The 22,375-nt window shown below is 45.3% G+C and overlaps 1 protein-coding gene across 1 annotated transcript in view; it reads left to right on the top strand.

The window, feature by feature from the left end:
• The first annotated feature begins 5,668 nt into the window (after window positions 1-5,668).
• PARVA (parvin alpha) overlaps window positions 5,669-22,375 on the top strand; it is a 179,092-nt gene continuing 162,385 nt past the window's right edge. The window contains 1 exon segment of the mRNA NM_001099144.1: window positions 5,669-5,861. Coding sequence (NP_001092614.1) covers window positions 5,726-5,861 — 136 coding nt within the window. The 5' untranslated portion in view covers window positions 5,669-5,725.

Raw genomic sequence — 22,375 nt, 5'->3', positions numbered from 1 at the left:
CCTCTCTGGGAAGGTCTGGGCGCAAAATTGGCCTACTTGGAATGGATTTTTGAGTAACACGGGCCATGAGTCATCAGTTTCATCTTTCCCAAGGGTTAGATGATTAGAACAACTCAACTAACAGCTAAATCAAATGTGGGAGTTGGAGAAGGAGACCATAGAGATAAAGGGGAGCTTCCAGAGCATGCAATCCCATGGCTTCATTTTTAAAAATCGCCCATTTTTATGATGTGTGTAAATTGTTATTGAAGTAAAATGTTACATAAAGAAAATTGCTCAAATTATTAAGTAAATGCTCTATGGATTTTTAAAGTAAATACACCCATGTAACCAGTATCCAGATCAAGAAACAGAGCATCACCAGTTCCAGTAGCCTCTCTCATATTAATGTCTTCCCCCCTGCCCTGTTATAGACACTATTGCTCGCAAGCCTAATCATTAACCTGACTCTAACACCAGAGACTAGTTTTGCTATTTATGAACTTCATATGAATAGAATGATACAGCATATGCTCCTTTATGTCTGAATTTTTTCACTCAACATGAAGGACGTTCTTATTGCTGCTTATAGTTGCAAACTGTTCATTCTCATTCTTGTATAACATTCCATTGTCTGACTATTCCAATTTATCAATTCAACTGTTAATAGGTGTTTAAATGGTGCTGCTATAAATTTTCTAGAACATGTATCCAGGTAAACAAATGTGCTCATTTTCTTGGGCATAATCCGGATTGAAATTATTGATGATAAGGTAAGTGGGGTGTCCAGTGAGTAGGAATTATCTTGACTTGACTTTATTGATTATGGAAATGAACATACAGAAAGGGTAGATATTTGTCCAAGGTCATCTAGCCACTGAGCCAGGACTCGAATGTGGGTTCTTTTCTCCCAGGGCGGTTGGCTTAGATCTAGATTTTGAAGAAAGACTGACTAGAGAGTTAGTAGTCTCTCAGCAACACACATGAAACTTATGAGCCGTCCTCATCATCTAGCCACTGGATAAGATGAAACCAATGGCCAAGCATGAGAGAGGCAGCTAGCTGGTCAGTGCAGCCATAATTGTAAAAGCCAAGTGAGACTGTAGTGAGCTGGTGCAGGTCCTTCTTTGCATCTTATTAATCAAACAACAGCCTGAGGTGTATGTCCCTGATTAAGCTAGATTTAAATTCAGCCTACTTCAGTGCCAGGCGCCATGAAAGCTGCCTTCCAATATATTACTGATTTAATTTTGAACAAATTCATAACATAAGGATATGATATCAAATTCTGGCATATGAATTGCCAGAACAATTTATATCCATAAGGACTATAATATCAAGAGAGTATATGAAATCTATAAGAAAACCATAATAATTTAGAATAGTGTTTTTCACACAATCCACAGTGAAGTTTCAATCCATTGCAGATCAATATTTTTGTAATATACAATAAAAAGGAATAAATGTAAAACTGCACTGTTAAATTGTATAGAAGTTTCTAAACACTCTCAGTTTCTATCTTTAGATTAGGACTAATAGCAGTTTGCATACAATACTGGTCTTCACACTACACTTTGAATAACGTTGATTTATAAATAATTCACCATCCATTCAACCTGGGCTTTCAAGAGAGATTGAGAATTATCTAAGAGGCATAAAATTTGAATAAAAAAACAGCTGCGCAATTTTGAGACCTTGGAGGCCATTCACACCCGTATAGGTTACTGTCACATTTTAACAGGACTTTATCAGTCCTTGCCTTTATCAACATAAACTATTCCAAAAAAAAATTCTTGCACAGAAAGATAAAAGGTACAAATAACTTCATTGTTTAAGGACTTCATCCACAATCTCATTGAAATGAACATAAAACCCTTAAACTTTTCAATAGATAGCATTAAAGACTATTTACTCTCCGAGACACTTTGAAAGTCTTACCTCATGTCCACCAATCCTAAACTAGTCTATCACAATCCTTAGTCAAAATTAATCAAACACTATGTCAGGAAGCAACAGTTAGAACTGGACATGGAACAACAGACTGGTTCCAAATAGGAAAAGGAGTACATCAAGGCTGTATATGGTCACCCTGCTTATTTAACTTATATGCAGAGTACATCATGAGAAACGCTGGACTGGAAGAAGCACAAGCTGGAATCAAGATTGCTGGGAGAAATATCAATAACCTCAGATATGCAGATGACACCACCCTTATGGCAGAAAGTGAAGAGGAACTCAAAAGCCTCTTGATGAAAGTGAAAGTGGAGAGTGAAAAAGTTGGCTTAAAGCTCAATATTCAGAAAACGAAGATCATGGCATCTGGTCCCATCACTTCATGGGAAATAGATGGGGAACAGTGGAAACAGTGTCAGACTTTATTTTTCTGGGCTCCAAAATCACTGCAGATGGTGACTGCAGCCATGAAATTAAAAGACGCTTACTCCTTGGAAGGAAAGTCATGACCAACCTAGATAGCATATTAAAAAGCAGAGACATTACTTTGCCAACAAAGGTTCGTCTAGTCAAGGCTATGGTTTTTCCAGTGGTCATGTATGGATGTGAGAGTTGGACTGTGAAGAAAGCTGAGCGCCGAAGAATTGATGCCTTTGAACTGTGGTGTTGGAGAAGACTCTTGAGAGTCCTTTGGACTGCAAGGAGATCCAACCAGTCCATTCTAAAGGAGATCAGTCCTGGGTGTTCATTGAAAGGACTGATGCTGAAGCTGAAACTCCAATACTTTGGCCACCTCATGCGGAGAGTTGACTCATTGGAAAAGAGTCTGATGTTGGGAGGGATTGGGGGCAGGAGGAGAAGGGGACGACAGAGGATGAGATGGCTGGATGGCATCACTGACTCGATGGACATTAGTCTGAGTGAACTCTGGGAGTTGGTGATGGACAGGGAGGCCTGGCGTGCTGTGATTCATGGGGTCTCAAAGAGTTGGACATGACTGAGCGACAGAACTGAACTGAACTGAACCCTCATTGAATGATCTGACTTAAACCAGATTTCAAAACTTATCAATATTCCTACTCTGCTCTTCCTCAGTCCGAGATGCTACTAAGACTCTACCAAGGTGGGGCTCTCCTTACCATAGCATACAATGAACTCATACAATGAACTTTATAGCTTATTTTGCTGGTATTTCCTGGGAGCAAGCATCTAACAAGCAAAACTTTCCTTTATTTCTCCATTTAGTCTTGCTCAGTCACTTCCAAACCTCAGTATGCATAAAAATTACCAAAAAGAATTGTATATACAAAAGCATGCACGAGCAGTTAAGAGATCTCCATGTACAAATCTGAGCATGTTGTATTTAGAACTTAAGCCCTGCATGCAGAGATTAGCAGTTGGTAAAGAATAGAGAACCATAGAACTTTTGAGTTGAAAGTGATTCTAGATGCCTGAACATCAGTACCTGAATCAACTACATCAAAATCCCCTGATGTAATTAATCCCTATTTAAAAAAAAAAACAAACCCTATCCCTGGTTTCACTTCAGATGTACCGAATCAGAATTTCTAGAGCACAATCAGATTTGGGAACCATTATGCTCTTCTACCACATCATTCTGTAGATGAAGTAAAAGACTCCGAAATGGAAGTAAACTTGTCCAAGATATCACAGCTGTTGAGCTGTGTGTCTCATGATTCCTTGAAAAGAGTTTCAAGGACAGAGAGCAGATTTTGGCGATGCTGAGATTGCCAAATCCTTACCACTAGACCACCACGGAGCATTTGGAGATGTTGAGAAATGGAATATTTTCTGCCATATTGTTAAACAAGGATGTCACAGTCACCAGCAGCTGCAGCCACACGGGTGGTGAGAGGGTGAGCCTTGAGGGAACTCAGGAAGGAAAGAATACCTGTCTTCTAGCAGCCATCAGACTGCAGTCACTTCCTATGGTGGGCTCTGAAGAAGATCAGTCATCTAGCAGTATCTACTAGATAAGAGGAAACAGATAAAGTATAATTTTCAAAACAGGTAAAATTATGACTCTTAAGCAAAGACAAGAAGAACACTGAGAATCTGCTGACCACCTTGTTAAATTTATGTTCTCAGGAATTGTTAATCGGCTCAAGCACAGGCAGATGGGTTATTACAAGGCTTTAGGAGCATGTCCTAGGAAGGAAGCAGAAGTGTTCCTCCTGAGAACTACAGGTGGGCCCTTCAAAGAGGTTCTAAGTCCAGGCAGCTACTCCCAAGTTTCTTCATTATTCGGACCACAAGGTTTCTCCAACACACTTATTTGTTCCACTGTTTTGCTTCTCTACTCATCAGTATGAGTGAGAGCTAAGTCACTTCAGTCGTGTCTGACTCATTATGACCCCACAGATTGTGGCTCGCCAGGCTCCTTTGTCCATGAGATTCTCCATGCAAGAATACTGGAGTGGGTTGCCATGTCCTCCTCCAGAGGATCTTCCCAACCCAGAGATTGAACCTGCCTCTCTTATGTCTCCAACATTGGCAGGCGGGTTCTTTACCACTAGCGCCACCTGGGAAGTCCAGGCATCAGCTTCCCCCTGGCTAAAAATGGATGCCCCCCATCTGGAGTCTGCATGATCATCACCAAGTGCTGGACTTCTGACAACAGTGTTTAGCTTAGATCAGGTTCTTGATGGAGACTATCTGATTGGCTGTTCTCCAGTCAAGCATTAGGGCCCTTTGAATCATGTGATCACTCAGCATCAATCAGCTGTAGCTACTTGAAGGAAACAGTTTGGGTGGGTGGGTGTGTATTTGTGGGGGGAGGAGAGGGGTGTGTATGTGTGTCAGATTCATGGGAGGGGAGTCCAAGGGAGAACCTCAACTTGGCCAAGCACTATAAAACGTGCCTTTAATCATTTCCAGCAAGAGTCTTTGAAATGCGGACATTTGTGCCCCACCTCCCCACCCCGTTAGCCCAAATGAGTGTGGCTGTCACTGTTGCTTTTAATTAGGCAACATAAGTGGGGGGTGGGGCGGGTTGGAGCCTCCACAGGAGCCGATGACCACATCTTCCAATGCATGTCTCCACCTGCATTTGAGATCCTCCTTTGTACAAGCCACTGAGCTGCTAGAAACACGGATGCTTCTAGGTGTTGACGAGTGCTCATGACCTTCAAACTTCCCACTCTAGAAGGGGTTGAAGAGGAGGTTGATAGCCATGATAAGAGCAGAACAGTTGGATGTGCTGTTCGGGTAGGGCCCGAATACATTTCGGTTCACTTTCTTTCCGCAGCAAGCTCATTCTTTTTCGGGGGCACAAGAAATGGGCCCAATAACTACACTTAGAAATGCAGCAGGTGAAAAGCGAGCTCCTCACCAAGCAGCCGGGCCAAATCAGCGCGAGGCAGAGTAGCAGGTGGGGTCGGTTCAGCAATCACTGAACTCAGGGTTGGAGCGAGGACGTGTGCCGATTGCAGAGCCGGGGAAGAGCGGCCTCCAGGCTCCAAGGCTCCCAGGCCGGAGGCTCACACACAGCGAAACAGATGAGACCCCACGTCCTGCCAGGCGCATGTTTGGGGCATCCTCCCTGCTCCCAGCAGCAGCGGGCGCGGGCCCCGAGCGCTCAGCTCCTTGCAGGGCGGAGGGCGGCGCGAGGGAGGGAGAGAGGGAAGGGAAAGGCGAGCGTGAGCTGCCTCGAATGCTTGGAATAATTCCGCTTCCGTTTGGAAAGCCGCAGCCTCAGTCCCGCCGCGCCCGCCGCGTCCGCCCAGCGCCAGCTCCGCGTCCCGACCGGCCCGCGGCTGCCCGCTCTGCCGCCATGGCCACCTCCCCGCAGAAGTCGCCGTCTGTCCCCAAGTCCCCCACTCCCAAGTCGCCCCCGTCCCGAAAGAAAGATGACTCCTTCTTAGGGAAACTCGGAGGGACTCTGGCCCGGAGGAAGAAAGCCAAGGAGGGTGAGTGCGGCCCGGGCAGGGCCGGGAATCTAGGGGCCGGAGCTCCGGGGGTTGGGCGGGAGCGCGCCGCGGGTGCCCGGCGCCGGGGAGGGGGGCGCGCGGTGGCGCGGGCGCGCGCTGCCCGGGAACGTCTCGCGGGGCCAGTCCTCGCCGCTGCCAGGCTCGCTGTCGCCTGGGCGCTTGCCCTCCCGGGCCCCGAGGCGGTCGGGTGGGGCGGCCCGGGCCTGGGATCAGAAAGCGCCCGCGCTGGGCCAGGGGCCGAGGAGGCGGCCGGGCCCTCCTGCCCGGAGGCGACGGCCTCCCCTAGGCCCGAAGTCCCCGCCTTCTCCGCGCCGAAGGCTGGCAGTTCCCAAGTTTCTGCTGAAACTTTTCTGGGTGCCTTCACTCTGACTTTTTGCCTTCATTGGTCTTTGAAATCAGATCTTTTCCTAGTATGCGGTTGCAGTCTTGGCCTCCTGGAGCTTTTGTCTGTCCCCAGGGCCAAGCCGAGCTCTGTAAATGCGTAGATCAACACCAAATGTTTGTTGAATGAATGAGTGGAGCGGTGGCAGTCTTCAGTGGTCCCACCTTGTGAAAAATGATAAACTCGCACCCTAGGAGAAAACCTCGATTAGACACACGCACACTGTAGCATCCTGGGCTCTGACCCTTCTGTGAACTCTAGTTAAGGCCTCTTGCAAAAACCATTTCCTTTTTCCCATCAGGGTGAATTGAGGAGAACTTACTTTTTTTCCAGGACAGTTTACATGTAAAATATTTTGTCCCGTGGCAGATTTTACATCCTGTTTTTTTTTTTTTTCTTAATTGAAGTATAGTTGATTTACAATACTGTGTTAATTTAAGGTGTACAGGATAATGATTAAGTATTTCTGCAGATTATATTCCGTTATAGGTTACTTCAAGATAGTAGGTATATTTCCCTGTGCTATACAATATATCTTTGTTGCTTGTCTATATGTAATTGTTTGTATATGTTAATCCCATACCTCTTATTTGTCCTTCCTCCTTCCCTCTCTGGGGCTTTCCAGGTGGTTCAGTGGTAAAGAATCCACATTCCAATGCAGGAGATGCAGTGTAGGGAAGATCCCCTGGAGAAGGAAATGGCAACCCACTCCATTATTCTTGCCTGGGAAATCCCATGGACAAAGAAGCCCTGCTGGGCTACAGTCCATAGCGTCAAAAGAGTCAGTCCTGACTTAGCATCTTCACCACCGCCACGCTGTTTTCTAAAGTGGCTGCACCAGTTTACATTGCCACCGGCAGTGTATGAGAGTTCCCTTTTCTTCACATCCTCTCCAATAGTTGTTATATGTAGCACGCTGATTGTTGTTTTGAGCAATGAAGTGACGGTTTGGGAAAAGGCCTAGTGATTGGTGTGAAGGTAGAAGTTGCTTAGTTAAAAAAAAATTTTTTTTTCAGACTCCTTAGTGGTTTGGGAATAAACCTTTTTAAGTTAGTGATGGTGATATGTAAAATAAGCTTCATGTTCCTGACTTAACTTAAACCATGAAAACTCAGTGTTGAGAATTATCAAACATGACACAGAGAACTAGACTTCTGATTATCTATATTGAATTGAGAAGCAGCAAAATACATCCCTAAAAATGTTTCCCCCGAGTGTGGTTACTTTGGTAAACCACTGTGGAATAGTGTGCTTTTGTTGTTGTATGGTTGCTAAGTTGTGTCTGACTTCGTGACCCCATGAACTATAACCTGCCCGGCTCCTCTGTCCATGGGATTTCCCAAGCAAGAATACTGGAGTGGGTTCCCATTTCCTAATCCAGGGGATCTTCCTGACCCAGGGATCAAACCTGTGTCTTCTGCCTTGCCAGGCTGATTCTTTACTGGTGAGCCACATATATTGTGCAATACATGTGGCTTGGGGAGTGTTTTTCTAGGCTATCCCTGTAACTTTCCTATGGTGTTCTCAATATGGGCTCTCCAGCTTGAGACTGGGCAACTCAGAGTTACTGAAGCTCATGACCTATCAGAAGTGCTCACCCCACTTGGCCAACTCTTTAGAAAAGTTTACTTTGTATTGAGCCCAAAGTTGGTTTCTCTGTATCTGTTACTGTTCTATTCATGCAGCCAGGGGAGTGGGATGGTGGCTCTTCACTTTCTCCAAGTGGACCTGCTTTGTGGAGTCCCTTGACCCTTCCAAACATCCTCTTTTCCTGTAGCTGATTCTTGCGGATGAACTTCATGGCCCTCTGGTTTCCTGTCTTTTCAGTTTCAGTCAGAGTCCCTACAGGAAACACAGGAACAAATTAGTTGTGATTTTAAAACTAATGTGGTAAAGAACCTTCTGTGTAGGTTCTTAGGTTTCGCCTTTCAGAGTCTCCTTGCTAAAGGGTCACTTTTCACCTTCCTTCCTCCAGATCTGTCTTCAAGGCTTGCTCTTTCCAAGAACACCATCCTGAGTGGTATCTGCCAGCTGAAGGTGCCCTAAATTAGTCCTGCAGCAATGGTTATTCCTTTATTTTATCCACTTATTAATTATCCTTAGAGTTTTTATATTTTGTCTGATGCCCAAACTGTACCCTTTTGGTTCCCATAGGCTGTCCAGTATAACTGGGGAAGTAGATGTTTGGTTTCTAGCATGAGAGGAAGTCTCAGTATTGCTGAGCAACCCTTCTCTCCTAATCAGCTTGCATCCTCATTTTCCAACAGACCTGTTTAAACCCTTGTCACTCAGTCTCTTCCCCAGACTTTGAGATAGAAAATTCAGTGCCAGATCTAGACACACACCCTTCGTCCACAATTTTTGTTAAGGAGATATGTTAGCATTGCTTTGCCGTTTTCCCAGAGTATTACAAGATGCTCTCTGCATTGCATGCTCCCATGTAACTTGCACCTTTCTGGTAAGACAAACAGGTACTGTGCTTGCAAATTTCTCCTCTGACACCACTCTTATGAAAATAATGATAAATAATAGCTAATGCCCCTTGAGGAAAAAAATTAAGTGCCAGAACTTTTGGAATTTTCTTCACACCCCCTACCCCCCAGTCCCATCTATATCTAAACCTGTCCTTTCCTGTTCCGTCTTGTCTTAGTCCCTTCCAAAGAGATCCCTTCTTCCCTTGCTCAGGAGGCCCTTCATTTCCATTCTTCCCAGACTCAGTGTAGCCATCCCCTTTCTCTCATACCCCCAGTCTTTTTCATGCTGCTTCATCCCCCTAACACCTGCAAGTGTGCTCGAGTCTTTGCCATTTGTAGACACTCTCCCCATGCTGGTTTCCTCTCACAGCTGCTCAGCAGAGGCCTTGGAAGAGCCATCTGTACTGGCTTCCCCTTTCTTAGCTCCTAGTCACTTCCCAGTGCCCTATACCCATTCTTTCACCAACTATATATTGAGTTGCCTACCACGTGCCAGGCATTGCGCTAGGTACTGGGGTATGGCAGGGAAAGAACACACAAAAATCCCTGCCCTCACAAGCTTGCCTTCTAATAGGGAAGACAGATAACAAACAAGACAGTGAGTGGGTAAAATTTGTGTCTTATGTTATAATGGTGATTAGTGCCGCAGAGCAAAATAAAGCAGGGAAAGGGGAGATGGAGTGTTGTGGGGTGAGGCAGGGGGGATGGTTGGCAGTTTTAAGTAGGGTGGCTAGAGAAAGCCTCACCAAGAAGGGTTTACTCGGGTAAAGTCCTGAGGAAGTGAGGGAGAGCCGTATGTGTATCTTGGAGAAGAGCACTGCAGGTGAGGGAATGGCCGATGCCGAAACCCTGAGATGGCAGTGGGCCTGGTGTATTGAGGACAACTGTGGAAGGTGGTGAGGTCTCAGGGGTACTTAGAGTGAGGGTGGGGACAGGCTGTGTAGGGTCCTGGAGGCCTTTACTCAGTGACATGGGAAGGTATTAGAGATTTTTGTGCTGAGGAATAGCATGATCATGCTTCTGTTTTAACAAGATGGCTCTGATGGTGATAAGTAGCTAAGGGGGCAGGGTTGCAGCAGGGAGATGGTCTGTGAGGCCACTGCAATGATCCAGCTAAGCCGTGGTGGTCTGGTGCTGAGTGGTAGCAGTGGAGGGGTGATCATTCAGTTCTGGATATAGTTTGAAGATATAGTGGATAGGATTTATTGAAACACTGGAAGGGAAGATGAGAGAGTAGAATCAAGATGACTCCAGGGTTTGAGTTTGAACAACTGGAAAGGTGGAACTGACTTAGCTGAGTTGGAGAGTTCTACAGGAAGAGCTGGTTTGGAAAGAAAGGGCAGGGCTCTGTGTTGGATCCATTTAATTCGAGGTGCCTCTTGGATTTCCCAGAGGCCATATTGAGTTCACAACTGGTTTTAGGAATCTAGTCAGGAGAGGGATCTGGGCTGGAGACACTCTGTGTAGGTGTATTTAAAGCCCGGAAACTGAATGGGATCATCAAAGGAGCACAGGACATACAAGAGGTCTAAGGACTCTCCAACATGTAGAAGGTGGGGAATGCAGAGGAACCAGCGAGAGAGGCTGGAAAGGAGTGGCCAGGATGATAGGAGGGAAACTGGGAAGGTATGGACTCCTAGAAGTTGATTGGAGAATTTATTTCCATGGTTTACACTTCACTGAATTGATGCTTTTGAACTGTGGTGTTGGAGAAGACTCTTGCCTTGGACTGCAAGGAGATCAAACCAGTCCATCCTAAAGGAAATCAGTCCTGAACATTCATTGGAAGGACTGATGCTGAAGCTGAAACTCCAGTACTTTGGCCGCCTGATGCAAAGAACTGACTCATTGGAAAAGACCCTGATGCTGGGAAAGATTGAGGGTGGGAGGAGAGGGGATGACAGAGGATGAGATGGTTGGATGGCATCACCGACTTGATGGACATGAGTTTGAGCAAGCTCCAGGAGTTGGTGATGGACAGGGAAGCCTGCTGTGCTGCTGTCCACGGGGTCGCAAACAGTTGGACACGACTGAGCGACTGAATTGAACACTTCACTGACTAATGTCTCCAGAATCCACTGCCTCCTTGTCAGTCCTCATTCTACTTGGGCTCTTGGTGGCATTCGTATTATTCAACTTTTTCTTTCCCTTAAAATTCTCCCTAGATCTTATCCACAATGAATTGTTCCCTGTGCCTTTATTTTATTTTTTGGACTCCTTTTCAGGCTTTCAGTATTTGTTTCCCTCTCAGCAGTATTTCCCGGGGACCTGCTTTGCCCTTTCTTTCTGTTTTCCCCTCCATGGATTCTCTTACCCAATCCCATGGTTTTGGCAACTACCTGCCAATTGATGGTTCCCAATCCACATCTCCAATGCAGATCTTTCATCCGTATCCAGATTCATCTTTCCCCTGTCTCCTGGGTGTGTCAGGGATGCTCAGACTCCGCATGCCCGTGATGGAATTATTGTGTGTCCCACTGGCCCAGATCTGGTGCTTGTCTTTAAGCATTCTACCAGCTGAGGTGGAAATGTTGCAGTCATCCTGTTTCAGAGGTCAGCATCTTTTTTTTTAAGAGGCAGATGGTAAATATTTTAGATGTTGCTGGCCCTCTGGCCTCTATTCAGCTCTGCCTTTGAGGCCACAGATGATAGGTAAATGAACAAGTGCGGTATGTTTCAATAAAAACATAGTTATGGACATTGAAGTTTCACTTAATTTCATAATATTCATATTTTTCATAATTAATTCATAATTTCATAAATTGAATTTCACATAATTTTCTTATGTCAAAAATATTCTTCTTTTGTCCTTTTTCAGTCACTTATAAAACATGAGAATCGTTCGTCGTACTGGGGCTGTGCAGAATCAGATGGAGACTGGATATGGCCATGGCCGTAGTTTGCCTGCCTCCGCTCTGTTTCATCCCCACCCAATCATCTCTCGTGAAGTCCTGCTGATTCTGCCAGCTAAATATTTCTGTTTTGATTCAGACCGCATTGTCTTCTTCGGGATTGCACATTTTGTTAAACTTGAGCATCTTTAGTCTCCACCTAAAGTATTGCCGTAGCCAGCCCACTAGTCTCCCTGTCTCTGGTCCTCTTTTGTTCCAGCCACGCATCATCCTTTTGCTGATATGTTGTTTTATTTTTAAGCACAGAGATGAAATCTCCCCAACAAAGTCCCTAGCATGGCATTCAGTCCTTCACAGCGCTCTGCGGTCTACCCTCTTTGTCTTAGTCTTCTTCATTTCCTTTTCAGAAAGGCTCGTTTTAGCCATATGAAACTGCTCTTCATCCCCCAGACACGTCCTGTTCTTCGACGTGTTTGCACCTTTATACATGCTGTTCCATGTTTCTGGAATGACCTTCTTCCCTTCTCTATGCAGCAAACTCCTATTCAATCATGGAGACCCAACTCAGAAATCCCATCCTGCTTGAGGCCTGCTATAGATCCGATAGGAAGAGTGAGATACTTCCTTCTCTGTGATTCCATACTACCTTGCCTGTGTACGGCGGCATGCTGCATTGCCCGCCTTGTGGCTGTGCATGTCACACTATGATGAGAGTGCTCTGGGCCTGTCCTGCCTGCTATAGCATTTCACACATAGTGATATTGCAATTTCTATGGAATGAATTTCCCCCTGTTTTTCTTGGTGAAAACAGCCCACCACTAACTGGCTGTGTAATCTTAAACAAGTCTCTTCCCCTTTGCTCATTTCTAACGTAAGTGATTAGGCTAAGTAACCTTTTGGGCCCCTTGCAGGTCTGGTATTCGATGACTTCTGAGCTCTCATTTCACCAGGCTTCTCTCAAATTCAGTTTTATTGTCTATGTCGGGTGGTCTGGGAGTGACATCATCACAAAGACCTCTTTCTTTCCTCCACTAATGAAGGCACCTCTGTGTCGGGAGGAGGAGATGGAAACCAGGATAACTGGGCTGCAGCCCAAGGACACCTCCATATTAGGAATCTGTCTCCTTGTCTCAGGGAATATCTCCATTTGGTCAACAAGCGCAGTTCATAATTATGTTTTAGCCATTAGTACAGGAGGAGAGATGAAATCCTGTAAACATTTGTAAGTGTCTAAAATCTCCACTCGCTATCATGGAAAAAAGAACACAGTTGGGGAAAGTTATGACAATTTTAATAATAAAAGACTTCAAAAATACGTTACAAAATAAAAGTAAAATCCTTTAAAAATGTAAACCTTCTGTTACATGTTCAGTATGTTCTGTAGCTTTGCAGTCAGTGGGAAGCCCGGATGAGGGCTTTTCCCTGAGGACCAGGGCCCCCGGGACAAGGTGGCCTCATTCCTCCTTTTCCATCTTCTCTGCAGACTCCAGATGGCAGGCATTGTTTATGCTGCTCATATCATACCCTGTGTACCCGGCACAGCGTTGGCACTTAACAGGTGCTCTGTAAAACAGTACTAACTACCTGAACTGTCAGTGAGAGTAAGATGCCCAGGTTACTTGGAACTCTGCTCTAAGCTTTGATGACTCTTCTGGTGCTCTGATTCCACCCAGGCCTTCACTTCTTGCCCTGTGTGAGGGGTGGGCAGGGGGCAGGGGGAGGGAGCTTAGAAAACAGCCTCCTCTCTCCCCTCAGGAATCTCTTTACCCTTTTGTGGGAAGACGTCACTTAGCTCTGTTATTTCACAAACACACAAAGGCCCCTGAGACTGGAGGAGTGGGTCCTAGAACCAGTGGGCATGGATTGGTCAGTGGCAGCGGCAGCAGGGAGCCTGAGAGGAGGCCCACTGGTCAAGGGTGGTGACAGGCCAGTGTTCTTTGTTTTCATACAGAAAAGCTTGCTTTGTGGAAATGACATTTCACATGTTCATGTTAAAGTGCTTAAAGGAAGAAAGACCAGAGGAGAAATAGCTATTTGCAAAGTTTGGGGAAGATGAGAGCAATGTTCAGATGGAAGCTCTTGCAAGAGAGATTCGGAATCCCTTTCATTCCCCCGAGTCAGCCCCATCCCCTCACCCTGTTTATCCCTTCTAGCTTCATTTACGCACTAAGTGAGAACTCAGGAAATCTGAAAATCAGCCAGGGGCCTACCTCTATCACTGCAAGGGAGCTTCAGCACGACAACTCCCCCGACTCCAGCCCACCAGGAGAAGGACCCTCCCTGAGCCCAGCCTCACTCCTGATCACTGTCACTGCCACCTCGTTCGGGCTTGGGACAGCTGTCTGCGTGGTGTGCGATCACTCTCGCCTGCGTTTGAAATCTGGCTCTATTAGCATTTCTAAGTGATAATTCTGTTTTCTCTGAACATACCCCCCTGCCACAGCCTTAGAGAAACCCACTTGTGACTAGTGTCGTTGGCTTTCCTTCAAACCAGCCTTAGGGAAATGGCTAGGCCATGGATGGAAGAACCAGTGAGCTTAATCAGTTTAAACTGATATTAAACAGATATTAAACTGAAATATCCTTAACTACTGCACACTCTCTTGGGGAAAGGGAAATGAAACCAAATTACTTAGCTCCTGACTTTTTAAATAAAAGTTATTTTTTTATTCTCCATTATAAAATTAACCTGTGCTTATGGGATTTATGGGAAAATAGAGAAAACAATCATGCAATGTTCTAATTCTCAAAAGTAATCATTATTAGGATTTTGGTTTATTTTTTCTATTTTTTTCTTTATAAATTTTTTCTTTTTTATAATTGTAACTGTGCCATTTCTGTTTAGCCACTCAGTCATGTTTGACTCTTTTGTGACCCCATGAAAGCCCATACCATCTTTATACAGATAAAAATTCTGTATCTTTATTTTCATTTATTATAAATATTTTTCATCTTATTAGATTTTGTTGAACATGCTTTTTGGTGCATAATACTGCATTCATAATAGTGAATGTCCTATTGCTTATTTAATCATTTCTTTTGGTGCTCTTTTTTATTTTTCTAGAAATAATGCATAAATTTTTTTTTTAATATTCTAATAATTTTTTTGCCTGGAGCCCCAGAAGTACAATTACAGGGTCAAAGGGTAACAGTTGACTTGCTTACCATCAAGAGTTTATAACTGGTAACCAGGTGACATGACTGCTTTTGGATCTGGTGGTCTTCCTGGTAGTTTGCTTGAAAGTGAAACCAACATTGTTAGGCTGAAATATTCTGGTCCTGGGAGGACTGGTCATCGGTGGGGTGGGCTGGGAGAGTAATGGGTCAGGAGAGCACAGATTTCCAGCCTGGCCACTAACATGTACAAAGTAAGCTCTACTAGAGGCAGGTCTTCGTTTCAGAACATTTTCTTACGGCCATTCTTCATGCTTTTATGGCCTGGCCCTCAGCCCCAGTGCTCGTCCTTCTAACACGACCCAAGGAGGGGCTGCCTTGGGAATAGTCATCCTCGAAGTCAGGGCTGTCACTTCCTGCCCCACTCTGAGTTCTCCCCAGGCTTGTGTGAGACCCAGTCGAGGTTTGTTTAAGAAGTCCCTCCTTCCTTTGATCACTTCCCCTTACCTCCTGAATTCTTGGACTTGCCGCCCAATTTGGTGACCACTTCCTCCTACCTCCCTGAATTCTTGGACTTGCCGCCCAATTTGGTGACCACAGACAGATGGGAGGAAATCAAGACAGTGGGCTGAATGCTACAGCAGACAGATTAGAGTCGGGGTTGAAGGACCCCTTAGGAGATACAGTGCTCCAAGACACCAAAGGAAGAAACCCATAGGCTGACAAGAGATAGGACGGGATTTGGGGGCCTTCTGAGCTTCAGATTGGATTTTGACAGAATGGGCTGGGCTGTTGCCTCTGGGGTTGTTTCCTCAACCTGCACAGAAGGCAGTATTCAGGTGTCCCATTTCATCTCCTAAGAATGGATCGGAGCCAGTTGGAACACGTAATTATCACACCTACCACCCTAGCGGGTATTTCTGGGAGTCACTTGTGGAGGCAGGCACCCTCCCTTAGTAGTGATGTGTTGCGGGCATTTATTTCATCACTGAGTCATATCCTATTCTTTTCACTCATCCCCTTATCACTTTTAAAATCCAGAGGCAACTCCCCTCCTTATGCTGTGAAATACAACCTGACACCAAGGAGCCGGGGATGCTGCAGCAGATCTCCTGGGGACGAGGATGCTGGATGATAAATGGGCAAGGCTGCCAGCCTCTATCTGCTCCCTCCGTGCCATAAACTCAGGCTGCAGGGCTCCCGATGACCCTAAGGGGCTTCGTGGAGCAGGCCCTGCACTTGTGTTTTTCCAGGAAACATTTATTGGTAGAATAGTTAATCTGCCAATCACAGTGTTACATTGACTTTTCATTCAAAACCATTATTCCTAAAGCAGTTTTTGTCTTGGCCAATGTGACTTTGGCTACGGGGCATGCTGGGAGGGAAATGCTTCCTGTGGGGAGGGGAAGTGAGAGAGGAATTCAGGAAGAGGGTCTGCAAGCCCAGTCACCCAGTTTCAGGGGCAAGGGCATTCCTGGTCTGTTGTGGTGGGCACCGAGGTGGCAGGATACAGAGATTCTTAGCATCCACTGGGTGTCTGAGTTCTGAACTAGGGAGGCTCGTCCAGATTAGGTCTGCGATTCAGGGTCTTGGCAGTGGAAGCTGGAGGAACTTGTGTGTGTTGGTCGCTCAGTCGTGTCCGACTCTTTGTGACCCCATGGACTGTAGCGCACCAGGTTCCTCTGTCCATGGAATTCTCCAGGCAAGAATACTGGAGTGGGTTGCCATGCCCTCCTCCATGAGGAACTTAAGCAGTCTAGTCAGGACCCTGACTGAGGAGGTGAAGAGCAGAGACAGTCGAATGCTTGGTGTGGACTCAGGGTTCACCACCTCCCCCAAAGTAGAGGTAGGTGAGGGAGGCTGCCAAAGCTCACAGGACGCCTGGGTTTTGCCTCACTTACCTCCCCTAGACTCCAGGCTTGGAAATAAACTTTCCTTTCGGGATAGGGGAGGAGGTTTCTGACTAAACATAAGGCTGAGCTATCCTGGGCTCCCAGCCCTGGTGGGTAAAGCTGCAGATGACAGCTAGTTAATGATGACAGTTGGGAGAAACAGGGGGGCAGTCGGAACTGACAGTTTTGATGCTGTTTGCACAAGGCAGAAGAAGGGTAACACAATTCCATCTTAAACAACTCAGGATACAGGCAAGTCCCGAAGTAGCCCCTTGCAAGGAGGAGCAGCTGCCCCTTGGCTGAGGGTGGCGAGGCTCAGCAGCCCCTCCACTGCGTGTCCAAGCGCCTGGAGAACAGCACGATCCCTTCGCCTGCTTTCCCTCCACGCCTGTCATTATGGTAAATTACAAGGCTCCCATTATGGTCGGGAGAGGCAGGTTGATTTGTTCCTTCTGATTGTTACTGTGCTGAACTTGGCCGGGGTGAGGGGCACCCAGATTTCACACCTTGTAATGGCCCTGCCAGGGGTGGGTGTTAGCACAATTGGGACCTGACACTTCAATAAATCTGAGACATTCTGCCGTGGAGATCAAAGTTCAGAATTGCTTAAATTGGTGTTGGAGCAGGTGGGAAACAGGAGTCCAGGGCCATGAATTAGATAGATAGCAATTGTCGTTCGGTTTGTGAGGCTTGAATGTCAGTTTTTCAAATGATACGACATCAATTTAAGTAATTTGGGCTCCCAGCTACCTAGCCCTTTCAGTATTTCTGGTTCTTGGAAGTGTGATTCATGGTCTCGCTTATGTTCTTAAATGGAAAAAACCCCGAAGACAAATAAAACCTCAAACACACCTTGCTTGTATCACTAGGGTTGGACAGTTGTGTTGGATTATCAGTTTCCATGGGAGTGTGGATGACAATTGCATCTCCTACCTGGATGTGCTGGTAACTGCCCAAGCTACCGTAACCTCTCACCTGAGCTTCGGACTCATTAACATGTGCGGGTTATGGCATTGTAAATTGTGCACAGAGATGCACCTGGATTTTAACACAGGGCACATAATTCTCAAAGGCTTCTGATGAGGTAAGAAAGTGCTGTGGTTTCTGATGACAGCTCGAGTCTAGAGGAGAGGTGGTCTGGTTTATGTGAAAGAGTAGGCACTTCAAAAAAATATTGCAGCTTTATTGACATACAATTAACTCATTTAAGTGGTATAACTCAGTAGTTTTTAGTGTAATCAAACTTATACAACTATTGATACCAACAATTTTAGAACATTCAGTTCAGTTTAGAACATTCTCACCACCCCCAAAACATAACCTGTACCTGTTAGCAATCTCTCCCCGTCTCCTCCCCATTTTCCTGCTCCCAGGTAACCATCAATATGTTCCGTCTCTCCAGATTTGCCTGTTCAGGGCATTTCATATAAATGGAGTTCTGTGATATGTGGTCTTTTGTGATTGACTTTTTTCACTTATTTTCAAAGTGCATCCATGTTGCAGCTTGTATTAGCACTTCATTCCTTTTTATGACTAAATGATCTTCTATTACACAGATATACTACATTTTGTTTATCCATTCATCAGCTGATAGACATTTGCATGGTGTGTAGTTTTTTGGCTATTACGAATAATGTAGCTGTCAATTTTCAGATTAAGTTTTTGTGTGGGCATGTTTTCATTTCTCTTGGGTATAAACCTAGGAGTGCCATTGCTGGCATTTATGCTGACTCTGTGCTTAACCTTTTGAAGAACTGCCAGGCTGCACCGCTTTACCTCTTCACCCGCAGTGTATGAGGGATCTAACGCCTCCTCATCCTCGCCAGCCCTGGTTGTTATCTGTGTTTTTGACTGTAGCCCTTCCAGTGAAGTGGGTCTCATTGTGGTTTTTATTTGCAGCTCCCTAATGGCTAATGATGTTGAGCCTCTTTCCATGTGCTTTTTGGCCATTTGTAGGTCTTCTTGGGCGCTTAGGTTTTTAAAATTCCATGGAGTTCAGTGCACATCTCCTTTGTCCTGAGCAGGATGGGAGTTCTGCCTGCTCACGCAGAAAGGGGAGGCCTGGCGAAGTCTCCCCCTCCCTTTTTTAGATGTTGGCCGGGAGCCTGGGGGACATGCCGCGTCTTGTACTGGGTGTATCTTCATCTTGCAGAATGACTGTATTCCTCAACTCTTTCCTGTGGAGCAAATTGTCATCATCCTATTACACCACTGATTTGCATTATTAAATGAGAAATTGTTTGGCTGGAATACAATTTTAGCCCCAAATTGTTAAAGAAAAAATATGCCAGAAAACCAGCAAAGATTTAGAACATGTCCATTTAAGTGAAATGTGGAAATTCTTGGTATTACACCATTACTTTTCAAATAATATTAACATAACAATGACAACAATTACATAAGAGCTTTGTGCTGTTATGGGCCAGAACGCAGTAGATGCTTTATGTATATTAACTTATTTGATCTTCCTAACAACGCTATAAAACAGATATTATTAGCATCTTTGCCCGTTTATAGATGTGGAAAGTAAGGGACAGATAGGCCAGGCAACTTGCTCATGGTTAAGGCTAGTGTTCTCCAATGCATGAAATTGAAAAGTGAAAGTGAAGTTGCTTAGTCGTCTCTAACTCTTAGCGACCCCATAGACTGTAGCCTACCAGGCTCCTCGATCCATGGGATTTTCCAGGCAAGAGTACTGGAGTGGGGTGTCATTGCCTTCTCCGAAGGTAACACTAGCAGCAGTAATAGATAAGCCCCCATTTCTTAGAAGCTTAACATCATAAAAACGTATTTCTTGTTTATAGCAGAACCTAATGGCAGCATTCTTGATTGAATTGCCCTCTACACGGTCATTCAGTGATCCCAGACCCCTTACCCCTTGTGGCTCTGCTTCCTCCAGGTTCTTTGAATCCTCATCAATCACCCAGTTAGTGAGAGAACAGGACTGCAGTGGGAGGTTTTTATGGGTCAGACACCTACAAGATCACTTCTGTCCACTTACCACTGGCCAGAACTCAGTTATGGGGCCATACCTCCATGTGAGAGAGGCCACGAAACAGAGTTGAGTTGTCTGCCTGGAGGGAAAGGAAATGAGCTTTGGCAAGTGTATCCATCATTATGCCATTGCTAGCGAGTGGAAGACATGAGATTTGAACCCTGGCAGTTTGGGACCAAAGACTGACTCTACCGCAGCACGTTCTACCTCCTCACCATGAACAGTGGCTCAAAGCCTGAGAAAATGTGGTGGACTGCACCAGTTTTTTTCTGTTTTCTTCCCACCTATAACTATGTGGCTGCCTGGTTGCTGTGCTTAGGAATTCTGTCAAAGTTGCTATCTTCAGAAAACAATAACCATGAGAACAGATATTGAGTGTTTGCTCTGTTCCAGACATGGCTCTATGCATTTTACATATTCTGCTTTATTTAATCGTCACAATTACCCAGGAGATAGGGAATTATTATTGGTCCCATTTTCCAGGCAAGGAAGCTGGTTATGTGTCCAAGGCCACATAAGTAAGCAGTGTCTCTGGGCTTCAAAAGGCCCTTACACAAAACCCCACAGTACAAGGTGGGGGCTGAAGGGAAGAGAAGATGAGAAGGCCAGACACACTGCAGGTCCCATTCAAAACCCACCCAGAACCTTGTTTGGATTTTGCTTCAAACAAAGCAGCTCTCTAAGTCGTTTATGAGACAGTGGAGAAAGTGTAAACACTGGGGATGTGATGACACTAAGGAATCATTGTTAATTTGTAGGACGGCTGTATTAAAAAAGAAAAAATTCTTTCCTAATATTTTCAAAATACATCCTGAATGTTTATGGACAACATGATCAAATGTCTAGGATTTGCTTCAAATCATACAGTGTTGGTGGAGAAGTGACCATGAGTTGCCAATTGTAGGGTGGTGATGAGTCCATGGAGGATTATGGTACTAGTCTCTCACTTAGGAGTCTATTTGAAATTGTCCATAATAATTATAATAAAAAAGGAGATGGCAAAACTAATACAATTATGTAAGTTTAAAAATAAAATTAAAAAAAAAAGAAATTCATATAAGGAAAGGAATAAGAAAAATGTAAAAAAAAAAAAAAAAAAAAGACTTTGAACCAAACTTTGATGAACGGACTTTCTGCAGCCCCCTGGTTGGTAAATGAAGTGCTGAGGGTGGGCTCAGAGCACTAAACGAGTTTGCTGAAGACCAGCTGAGTGGCCTGGGATGTTTTGTGGATCAGGCCCTCCAGGGCCCTGGGGGCCATTGGCTGGTGTTTGAATTATGATTTGAGATACACCTGGAGGCAGGGTTTAGTGCCTGGAGAATGGAGCTTCTGAAAATGAGCCCCAGGGCCTCCAAAAGGCAGGAGCACAGGCTTCTGGGTGAGGAGAGACCGGGTCAAAGTTAGGCTCTGCCCTGGCCAAATGGCCTCAGATACACAGACTTCTTGTGCAGCCCGTGATAAATATCTTGCTGAAAGGTACAGCTCGGCCCCAGGCCCCAGCTGCACTTTAATTAAACGGTGAAAATCCATCAAAGACGCGGCCTCCTCAGCCGGCCTGTTCTCCGGAGTCCCAGGTGAAGCCAGCTCTTGGCTGGCCATGGGCCAGCAGGAAGGTGGGCTGCTGGCTTTCCCAAGCCCCTGCCTAAAATCAACATCTACCGCTTAGCAACCCGGCTTCCAACTTGATGCAAATTAAGCCTGGCATTTGGAGATGGTATTAAATGTCCTAAATCAATATTCTAGAGGCAGGATCAGAACAATTAAAACCCTGATTTTCTCCTCAGATCATTGGTGTATATATGAATAAGTTTTTCAGCTCACTTAAAAAACTTAGCGGATTGAAAGAGATGAGGGTCAGCTTGGCGGTGCTCTGAGCATAGCTTATTCCATCCTCAACATCTTTTCCTATTTTTCCATGTATCCAAGGTATGTCCAGCACAGAGGGGTTTCATGTGTGATGTTGCATTTAATCCTTGCAATAACCCTAGGAGATCCTGTCATGTACATTTTACAGGTGGGGAAACTGAGGCTCAGAGAGGTGAAGTGACTTGTCCAAGGTCTCTCAGCTGCTAGGTGGTAGAGCAGGGAGCGTAATTTGTTCTTCATACTCAAATTCAGTGCATCACTCACTCTAAAACAACTGGCTTTTTCTGAATAGCTTCCGTGGCTCAGATGGTAAAGAATCCCCCTGCAATGTAGGAGACCCAGATTCGATCCCTGGGTTAGGAAGATCCCCTGGAGAAGGGAGTGGCTACCCACTCCAGTATTCTTGTCAGAGAATTCCAGTCCATGGAATTACATGGACTGGATTACTGTCATGGGGTTGCAAAGAGTCAGACACGACTGAGCGACTTTCACTTTTCTGAAGTTTTTCTTTCGCCAATAATAATAATAATTAACAGTGATAAATAAAACAGTATCAATAGTAAGTGGCTAATAATTTACAGTTTCTCTGGCCTTAAAGGTGGTGGCAGCTTTTCTAGTTTGTCCATTTCTTTGTTCAACAAACAAAGGCAACCCAGTCGGGAGGGTTCTGGCTCTAGAGCCTACCAGACTCCCTGGTCCTACTACACACTGGGTGTGTGACCAGGGACAGTCTCTCTGAGCCCCAGTTTTCTCATCTGTGAAATGGGATGTTACCAGTACCCACTTCACAGAGGTGTCATGAGGGTTAAATGAACTGGTACTTGCAAAGTGTTTAAAATGGGGCCTGACCCTCAGGGGGCATCCCATATATATGAGTCCCTGGCAGACACTGTCAAGGCCATAGGGATAGCTGTGTCT

The sequence above is a fragment of the Bos taurus genome, chromosome 15, assembly GCF_002263795.3.
Source record: "Bos taurus isolate L1 Dominette 01449 registration number 42190680 breed Hereford chromosome 15, ARS-UCD2.0, whole genome shotgun sequence".
Taxonomy (NCBI): Eukaryota; Metazoa; Chordata; class Mammalia; order Artiodactyla; family Bovidae; genus Bos; species Bos taurus.
This window is presented reverse-complemented; position numbering and strand designations above follow the sequence as displayed.